The 10,634-nt window shown below is 41.5% G+C and overlaps 1 protein-coding gene across 1 annotated transcript in view; it reads right to left on the bottom strand.

Moving 5' to 3' along the window:
• Positions 1-445: 445 nt before the first annotated feature.
• Positions 446-10,634, bottom strand: part of LOC143924871 (NADPH oxidase organizer 1-like) — a 34,064-nt gene continuing 23,875 nt past the window's right edge. The window contains exons 4-8 of the mRNA XM_077449376.1: positions 10,184-10,364; positions 6,356-6,546; positions 4,892-5,002; positions 3,997-4,111; positions 446-2,913 (exon numbers count right to left, since the gene is read on the bottom strand). Of these exons, the coding sequence (XP_077305502.1) occupies positions 2,436-2,913; positions 3,997-4,111; positions 4,892-5,002; positions 6,356-6,546; positions 10,184-10,364 (1,076 nt within the window). The 3' untranslated portion in view covers positions 446-2,435. The remainder of the gene's footprint in view (positions 2,914-3,996; positions 4,112-4,891; positions 5,003-6,355; positions 6,547-10,183; positions 10,365-10,634) is intronic.

The following is a 10,634-nucleotide window of genomic DNA, read 5'->3' as shown; positions in this document are numbered from 1 at the left end:
ACATTTCCACAACCTAACCTGCTTTACAGATATGTAGCCCATTGGTTGAGCCGCTCCCTTTCGTAGAATACTGACTGGTCTGCGAAGGTGATCCCAATGTTCTATCAAAAAATATGATATTTAAATTGATTTTATGTTTATTTCACCAACTCAGACTAAAAAGTTAATAATTAGTTAATAAAGTTAATAATTATTTAAATAAGCTAAAAAATGTCCCCAGATATTCATATATTTGTTAAACCCCTATCAAGTATTTTCTTAGAAAAGTTCAGGGCACTGAAATAACTGGGGTCAGTGTACAATGAAATGTAACAAAATGCAATAAAAAAACAATACAAAAGAATAATAATGGGCAGTTATTCATAGCAACCAATCAGATGTCAGTAATGTAATGTAATGAGAAGATTTATGATGGGTTGTTAATACTGTAATCCAAGGGAACCTATCTAATTCCTGCAGTTTATTGTACTTAGACCAATGATAGTGGATTTCTACACGGTTGCTATGAGTGTTGAACTCTGCTCTTTGTCTTAAAAGTCACTTTCTCCCGGAATTTTTTTTTTCAGATTTGCAGAGTTGCTAAAAAATGTAGTCAAATTATGTTTCCCCTTTTTATTATATACACTTGCCAGTCCTGACCAAGTGTTACAGCCTTTACAATTATAACTTCCTTCGAACTTTCTAACACTTTCATTCTGGCCTTGTTGGAAGTAGGCGGAAACACAGAGTCCACAAGGTTAGTAGGGGATTGCACATCCCTTCAATACCTATTTAAATCAATTTTGGGTGGAATTAATCTCTAAAGGTTATACAAAACTGCCCACACATATACAATATTGATGCATACAATGAACCACTATTTGCTGCATCTAACATAGGTAGAAAAAATTCTACTACAGGTATAGCCTTACCGCTAGGAAATCATGTGCCTCGATGGCACACTTTTCAGGCAAACTTTGCCCAAAATATTGTAACAACTCCATAATGAATAGAGAATGCTGCTGCTAGTACTCAATGGCATCCTACTGATTTGTGCTCAGAGTCTCGGTGAGTAAATACATGGTGCTGCATGGTCTCCAACAATCCTTGGAGGGGTTATCCAAGTTTTTTGCTATTTTGTCTTTCATGTCTATAATATACTAACCACAGAGTTTATTGTACTGCCTCAGAGTAGGGTCGCTGTAAGATATAGTGGGCCAAGCCAAGAATAAAACTTGAGGGCCAGCCAAAATATACTTTAATAGTAAGGGTTATGCCGTGTACACACAATCGTAATTCTCGTTGGAAAAAGCTCTGATGGTTTTCAAGACGGAATTCCGACAGAATTCGGCTCAAGCTGTCTTGCCTACATACGGTCACACCAAATTCCAATCGTTTATAACGCGGTGACGTACAACACGACTAGAAAAAGGAAGTTCAATAGCCAGTAGCCAATAGCTTCTGTCTCGTAGTTGAATCTGAGCATGTGTGATTTTTGGCATGTCGGAATTGCATACACACAATCGGAATTACCGATAGAAAGTTTTTCCGAAAATTTAGAACATGCTATCAATTTTTGGCTGGTGGGAATTCGGACAGCTAAATTCCGATGGAGCATACACACGGTCGCATTTTCCGATGAAAAGCTCTCATCGGACTTTTTCTGGCCCGGAATTCCAATCGTGTGTACGCGGCATGAGAGTAAGTTAAAACCAACACATATTAAAACAGCCATAGACTAGGCCAGATGGGCCAAAAAGAATAAGGGGACACAAGTGCCACTGTCAATTTATGGACATTGGATCTAGAAAATCCTTGGCATCTACCTTCTAGAAATAAGACTGAAAAGATGGCACCTAGGGCGAGAGATCCTAGGGCACAACATTTATCCATTCTCCAGTAGGAAGGGCTATACTTCAATGATTATACCACCTGCCCAATTCAAAAATAAGAACAATTATAATTTTTGGAATCTGGTAAGAAAATGTAAGCTAATATCCTAACATAGAGGCAGGTACCTGTGATTCTTTAAAGCAGCATCAGATGCTCAGACAAGATGGGTGACAGTGACACTGCATGGAAACAGAATATCTGCCTCGTTTTGTTTAATATTGAGTCCACATTTACCCTTTCTTGCCTTTTTTGAATGTGAAGAATGAGGTAAGGGGAGAGCTTCAGATTTGTTTGTGTAATCCTTCATATTCACTACAGTCACACTCAAGAACATGCGCAAAATCGTGTGCTTCCCCAACATATATTGAAACATGCAGTGGTGCCACTAATTCCTAATGGCACCCCCATGCATCTGCTAAAATGGGCATTTTAGCTTGTGCCAATGCATAGTGCCACAGCACCTTTGCAATTTGGTGCGCCGCGATTTTGCAAAAGGGTCAGGAACTTCTTTAGAAGTTAGACACGTTAGCTACAAACTGGAAAAACCCTTTACAGCATGTGGATTACAGTCTGGTCCCAGGAGAGCCAGAATTTTCCAGACTTGCTAGCGACATCTGTAGCCTCTTCTTGGTGACAGTGCTGCACTTCTGTATGATTTGGTTTGGGTTAGGTCTAGGAGGTACTTTGGGAAGAACAGATGATGAGGTTGACTCTGCTAAGGATGGGTTGGAGTTGTTCAGAGATGAGCTCTCGCTATATGAAGAATTCCGTCTGCTCCCTGTCATGCTGTCTATTTCGGAATCTGCATCAGATCTGGCCTCAGAGTCCAGTGACTGGCTCCTTAATCTCTCCTCTAAGGTGATTCCAATCAGCCTCTGGTCACCCACTGATGATTTTTGGTGGAGGAACGAATACATATCTCCATATAGGTTGGGTGTAGATTTATGGCGCTCCTTGCTAAGGAAAGTCTGGATCTTCTCACAGGGGTTTGTGTAAGACTTCAGATAAAGAGATGGGACATATCCTGTCCTTCTGTTATAGCTGCAGCAAAAACAAATCAGATATTGTATATCAGTATGCTTAAAGTCACTAAAATAGATATTCACTCAGATAGACATTGTACTAACTAAGGCTCCATTTCCATAGTCTTTTCTCCACCTTCCTGCTATAGCAGCTGTGCAGTGTAAATATGAATGTGCAGCCCAATAGGCCCCAGTCTGACCACACTGCCCAGTGTACTCTTTAAAGAGGAAGTAAACCCATCAGGGTTTACTTCCTCTTTCATTCCCTGCAAAGGTAAAGCATAATGGACTACTATGCATCGCATAGTAGTCCATTATGTGTCACTTACCTGACACAGGAGCCAGCGAAGTCACCGCTGTCCCCTGTAGTATGGCGCATCCATCTTCTCGGTGGGTCTCGCCGCTCCACCGCATTCATTCGGGAGCCGCCACTCGCGGCATATCGCCGTTGACTGCGGCGCGCTCAGTGCGCCTGCGCGCCGCTGTCTACGGCGCATGCGCCGTAGACAGCGGTGCCTGTCTTTCGGCAAATATCTCCTAAACCGTGTAGGTTTAGGAGATATTTCTTGGACCTACAGGTAAGCCTTAATCTAGGCTTACCTGTAGGTCAAAGTGTGTTGTAAGGGTTTACAACCACTTTAATCAAACAGACTTGGTCAGACAAACCCTCAGCCTCAGCCCTACAAGTCTCTGTGAGGACACTTGTGAGGAGTGAGGAGTAAGAACCCATGTTCAGCAGAACCTAGAAGGAAGCCATCATTGCCAGCCCAATCAACTGTGAAGAGGGCATTCCCCACCCCAATGCTGCATGTACACAAAGAGTAGGGGAGGCTCATGACATCACTGACATAATATGGCCACATTTCCATCCACTGATGGCGGAAGGTAATAAAATCAGGTAATTTATGAACTGCTTAAAACAAGCATGTACATTAGAATAAACATGAAGTCAGATCACATGGTCTGCAGTGAATCAGTAAGGTGGACAGGCAACCCGCATTTGCAGGAGCTCTGCAATGGCAGGCCCCATATTCTCTCACTCCAGGTCTTCAGTTTTTATAATTCATGGTCTTTATAGTTTAGAACTAATAGAAGATCTCACCTGACCAGCCACCAACCGTTGTCTGACTTTTTCAAGACTTTCACCACCACGCCGACCATGACGGTGAGCTCATCTGAATTCTGAGCCTCATAGCCCTTTGTCACCACACACATACCTGAGAGGGATAAATACAGAGTGAGGAATGGTCAGGGATCCCTAAATTGTAACTTCTTCCCCTTTATGATAGATCGCTCACACTCATCAAATAAGTGACAATATATTGATCGCCTTCAACACTGGGGCAACTATAGACAATAGGGGAGGGCTGCAATTAGAAAATGACACACTCATTTTCCTGCTCTCCTCCTTTTATTTACCTGTTGCAGCACTCACAAAATGAGCCCTATCAATGTCTGACTGTTTGGAAATGACAGCTCTCTTTAGTCTCATGCAATAAGGCCAACAGCTATTTACAAACTGCAGAAATTTTCAGCATCCAATCTAATTTTTACATGTGATAAAGTTATACAAAACAAACATGAAGGTGTCTTTTTTTGTGCATTCCATTGGTTAGGGAGCCACAAACATTCTGGCCCTGTCCTAATTTGATGTTGTGACACACTATTGTAAAGATCCCATCTAGGGACACAAATATGCACTCCCAGTGTCAGATGCTTATGGTATTGCACACAGATTTCTACAACTTGTTAGGCAGGTTCAATACACAAGCACCTTCAACCAATTTGTAGAGTTTGGAGTGTTCTGGAGCTTCCTGTGAGAGACCAATGTTGTCCTTCCCTTGGTTCCTGGATAGGTATTTGCATGTCTATAGTCAGATTTAATGTAGGTAACAATACCATTTACTTTTACTGCAGTTCTTAAAGAAAATCTATTTTGTAAACTGTTGTGAGTCTGGTTTCTAAGTCATTAGACACAAGACTAGGTCAATGTTCACCTTCTTGGCATTCCATGGTGTTGTCACCTGCTTCACAGTTTGTTTCTTCCTGAAAATAAGGTGCAGGGAACCAAGCTATTTGGCGATCTTCGTTCTCCACCAGCCACCAGCCTGCATTACAGAGAACAGCTGTGTAAGACAAATATGCAAACACTGGGCAACAATTTAGATCTTGCATAGAGTTTTGAAGGGTCAGGTTTTAATTGATTCTATGCCCCTACTGTTGAGATTTACCTATCCAATTGTCCTGGGGATCACCAAAATTGATGTAAAAATTCAAATTTATAGTTGTCATCGGAATAAGTTGTCTAAGCCCTTGTACACACGTCGGAGAATCCGTCGGAATGTGTCCTATCGGATCATGTTGTTGGATAATCCGACTGTGTGGTATGCATCGGACTGATTCTGTCGGAATATCCGTCGGACCAAGTTTTCAAACATGTTGGAAATATTTTCCGACCAACTGGTCCGATCGGACATACTCCGATCATGTGTAGAGAATTTTGATTGGACAAAGTGCCACGCATGCTCAGATCAAATTCCTACATCAAAGCTATTGGCTACTAGCCTGAACGTAGTCCCGTCGCAACGAAATAACGTCTTCACGTTCTGAACGATCGGATTTTCTGACAACTTGGTCCAACCGTGTATATGCAACAGTTTCGGACACAATCCGTCGGACAAAATCCATCGGACAAAATCCAACAGATTTGGTTGGCAGAATGTCCAACCGTGTGCATGGGGGCTTAGAGGGATATTGTCCTCATTTTAAAGGTTTCCTTACTTCTTGTTGCACCTCTATCACATGAAGTGGTGGTTTTATTTATTTATATATATACACTTCATTACATAGAGCAATTGGACATGCAGTAGTCCAAGGTTGATTGTGCCAAAATTAACAGCATTGAGATCTAACAGATCTGTACAGCTGGTCCTTGGAGCACATATGTATCATCTGTCTGACTCTGGCCTCTATCCCTAAGGCAACTTAGGCAAAAAGTACTGAATATTTTTCCTTCGGAATGGCTACCAGAAGTCATTATCTTCCTCCTATTTGCCGATGGGGCAGCCCCATGTGCCTGCACTACCTAACAGCAGTCCTACCCAATTTCATTTTGGAAACAGGAGGAAAGTATTAGAACCTCTATCAGGTAATATTGCCTTTTGGCAACCTTAGTGTCAACTGCATCCTTTATTCTTTGTACTGTGTCAAAGGGAGAGGGATGGGGGGATAATCTTCCCAATGGTGCCACAGAGTTAAAAACATTACTGAAGTTTTAGCTCTATCCAAATCTTAAAAATAGGCTATAGTTTGGCATTGCTCTGTATTAGAAACTACTAGGTAAACTGCATACTGAAAAAGGGCCTGGAGATGGAAAGTGACAGAACTTTCTGCCCATATTTTCGGAATCCAGACCTCTAGTATAAGATATGGAGGGGAGGTGCCCCTATATAATGACATACCTGAGCTTTCCTTCAGCAGGACATCTAGAAGCTCATGTCTCTTCACCTTGAACGGTCTGTTCCTCAGATCCACTGTCTCATAGTCTGCTATACACAAGTGATTGGCTGAGACCACAAGCTTGGAGATAATGGGGGTAAGTGGTGAGGCAATGATTCTCTCCTCTTTTCTCTCAGAAGGCACGATGACAATGCTGGGAAAACAAAGAAGTCATGAGAGACGAACATGTTATGCTATTTATCCAGTTAGCTTTCTTAGGTCATAGCTGAGGAAACTTCTCACTCAGGATGGCTTCAGAAGATGTACGCAGGTGCCAATACTCAGAACAAGGGTAGATTTGTAAAAGCATTCTAGTTTATGCACACTCACTGGACAAAAGTATGCATGAATAGGTGCACAGACACACACTTAATTCCAATCTTGGCACCAGACCACCTAGTCAAGGAACAGTGCTCAATTAAAAAGTTAATGGATTGCCCTCAGCTGTCACCATGTGACTTAAACCCTGAACCTGTTCCTGAGATCTACTTTTCCTTTGTTGACCTGGCCTGCCCATGGACTTGTCTCTACTCTGCCTTCCTGCTACTGACCCCAGTAAGTCCCTAACCCCACCTTTAATTTGCTTATTCCCAGTTTGACCTAAGCTGGATCCTGACCACAGCTGGTCTCTGAAGATTTTCAGTTTGACCTTAGATGGTTCCTAATCACAGCTTGTCTCTGCCGATTCCCATTTTAAACGTATCTAGTTTTCAACCACTGCTTTTTCCTCTGCTCTATCCCAGTTTAAACCTTGGCTGATCACTGCTTGTCTGCTGATTACTGATTTGACCTTGGCTAATTCCTGACCATGGCTTGTCTCTGCTGATTACCAGTTTGACCGTGGCTATTTCCTGACCATGGCTTGTCAACCCACCAGACTCCCCCTATAGCTAAATTATCAGTTACCACTTGCAGACCGCCCACTGTACATATACTGGGACAGGGTGGCTGCACCACATCACATACCTAATACGTTATCTGACACTTCCGGGTCTGGGGCGCGAGCCGGCGGTGACCCGCTCCCACTGTGATCACACACAGTGGAGCCCAGCCCATGGACCCAATGTCCACTGGCAGTCCAGTGTCCAGTGTCATTAGTACAGTAACAGTGCATATTTTGTAGCACTGATCACTGTATTAGCGTCACTGGTCCCCAAAAAGTGTCAGTTAGGTGTCCAATTTGTCTGCATTGCAGTCCTGCTATAAGTCACTGATCGCCGCCATTATTAATAAAAAAAATGAAATAAAGAAAGATAAATAAAAATATCTTATAGATTGTAGGCGCTATAACTTTTTGTACAAAGCAATTGCTATACGTTTATTGGGATTTTTTTTACCAAAAATATGTAGCAGAATACATATTGGCCTAAATTGATGAAGAAATTTTATTATTTTAATTTTTTTAGTAGATTTGTCTTATAATATCAAATAAAAAAAAAATTTTTTTTTTGTTTTTTTTGTTTTTTTTGTTTTTTTAATTGTCGCTCTTTTTTTGTTTATGAAAGCTCTATTTGTGGGAAAAAAAGGTGAAAATTGTATTTGGGTACAGTGTCGTACGACAACGCAATTGTCAGTTAAAGTAACGCAGTGCTGTATCGCAAACAGTGGCCTGGTCATGAAGGGGGGGGGGTAAATCTTACAGAGGTAAAGTGGTTAACAGTTGACTTGTCCTGCTTCTCAGGCATATTTAAACATGTCCTGTAGTTGGCAGTCAGTGACACACTTTCAGAGGCTTATTGCGATATTGTTATATGCTATACATAACTCTATGACACATTATATAAACAGATTAAAAGGTTGCATCTACTTTCACAATTCTAATACAACAAACATACTGCAAATATTAAAAGATAAAGCAAACAGCCCAATAAATGATAAGGAAAAATCACTTAATTCCTTCCTGCCTTTTATAGTATATTGCACCCATTTCAACGGGTGCAGAGGTCATAAGGAACTTGCTTATTACTATCTTATTGCTATTTACTAAGACAACAGTTTTCTATGTAGAGCAGATTGAGCCATCTGAAAATGTTTCCTCTCCACTGATGGTAATAACCTGTTGTACACAATATATACGTTATAATAGTTATGGACATTCACTGTGTAGGCGATCTTTGCCAATATCATACAAGGGACAGTAGAGGCTTAAGACCAGCCTACATGGCCCTTGTATTATTGCATCTTCCACCACAGCCAATTGATAGTGAAGTTAGCAACTGTCAGCCTTAAAAGTTATCAACAGTTCAAATTTGGGCTAATGTTGAGTACACACGGTTTCAGGTGGTCTGAAACCTGGACACACGATTGAAACCCCGGACCGTCCGGGTGAGTCTCAGACGGGTGGCAACCCAACTTGCACCTGTGAGGAAGATATCTGACCCACTGTAGGCAGCCTAATGCTGGCCATACAGGAATAGATTTCTTCATCCATGCTAAACAACGCAGATGGATGAATCCCCCTACCTGGCTATTGTAGTTAAAAGAATAGTGCCTGCATTTGATCAAATGAAGGCGCTGTTTAGTTGACAATATTCCAACAGACTCCTTTGATAAAAAAAAGTCCATTGAACAATTGGCTTTTGGCGAATGGATCATTCCCGGCAGGGCCAGACACTGATCAAATTTAGACCAAGCCAGCAGGAATTATTAGAGAAGTGTATGGTCGGCTTCAGGTTCGCTCATAAGGGGGTAGCACCTGCGCTCCTGTATGTGGCCCAGGATGGGCCCAATTACTGGAACAAATTCTGCTGTGTCCCTCCCTGTGTTTACAATGCTTCTGTTTGTGAATGAACAGGGAGTCTCTGTACAGAGCACTTCCTGTTCATTCATTCTGCAGCTGAGGCTGCAGAGGAAGGTTTGAAGAATCTGTGTCCTCAATCTCTTTCTCTGTCTCAAAAAAATACTTAAAGCGGTAGTAAACCTGCAAATTTTTAAAAATTTTTTTTTTAAACCTGCAAAGCAAAAGGCATAATGAGCTAGTATGCACCTTAGAACGAGGCCCCGACATCTGGCCCGATCCACGCCGAGGGAGCTGACATGCTCCCTCGGTGTTTCTTCTGGGTATCACGGCTCCGGCGCTGTGAGTGGCCGGAGCCGCGATATCGTCACTCCCGCGTCAGCGGTGCATACCGAGGGGAATATCTCCTAAACCGTACAGGTTTAGGAGATATTTTTTTTACCTACAGGTAAGCCTTATTATAGGCTTTCCTGTAGGTAAAAGTTAAAAATGTGAGTATACAACCACTTTAAAGGCTCATTCTCACACATATTCCGGCTGCGTGAATCAGTGGCTTGTTCATGCGTCTGGAGTCACTCGTTAGGCTTGGTTCACTGTTCTGTCAGCTATGATTTCTAACAGCAGCCCTGGGTAGATTTAGTCTAAGTATGAACTATCTCCTCCAGTCAATCCAATTAGGTCCTTGTCTTATAGTAATCATACTGTGACCTGATCTTTGTACACACAATCAGATAGTCAGCGGAAACAGATTCCTCCATATAAAATTATCTGTAATGTCGATACTTGGCTACCCTTAGGCTGGCCATACATTATGCAGTTTTCCTATTAAATTTCCTTTCGACTTACCTTCAACTATGTAGTGCAAGGGCCTGCTCAATTGTATACAAATTGAAAGTGTATAGGACCTCATATTAATTGAAACTGTTTAGGTTTGACCTCATATTATATGGTTTTGGTAAAACTAAAGAAAAACTTTATAATGTATGGCCAGCCTAAGTTAATTATCTCCTGACAGCACTGTTATTAAGGATGTCACTGCAGATCAGAACCTTACCTGTCATCTGGGAAAGATGGATTGAGGTCATGGCTCTTTAGAGTGAAAAACTGAACAACGATATCGCATTGTGAGATCTTGGCGTCCAACCTCAGCACCGACTGTGAATAGGTCTCCAGTATCTGGAGTCTCTCCAATGCCTGCTTGGTTCCTTTCTTCTTTCCTAATGTCCTTGAGACATCTACAAAAATTTAATTAACAGATTGAGTTTTATATATATATATATATATATATATATATATATATATATATATATATATATATATATGTGTGTGTGTGTGTGTGTGTGTGTGTGTGTGTGTGTGTGTGTGTGTGTGTGTGTGTGTGTGTGTGTGTGTGTGTGTGTGTGTATATATATATATATATATGAATAGTTAAAACTTGGACTGTTCCCTCATTTCTTTATAGTTGCGTTTTGCATAGAGTGGGAAAGGGCTAGCTTTTCCTGAAC

This window comes from Lithobates pipiens, unplaced genomic scaffold, assembly GCF_037356315.1.
Source record: "Lithobates pipiens isolate NorthernLeopardFrog02 unplaced genomic scaffold, aLitPip1_a1.2 Scaffold_22, whole genome shotgun sequence".
NCBI classification, from domain to species: domain Eukaryota; kingdom Metazoa; phylum Chordata; class Amphibia; order Anura; family Ranidae; genus Lithobates; species Lithobates pipiens.
The sequence above is the reverse complement of the archived record's forward strand: the minus strand, read 5'-3'. Positions and strand labels throughout refer to the sequence as shown.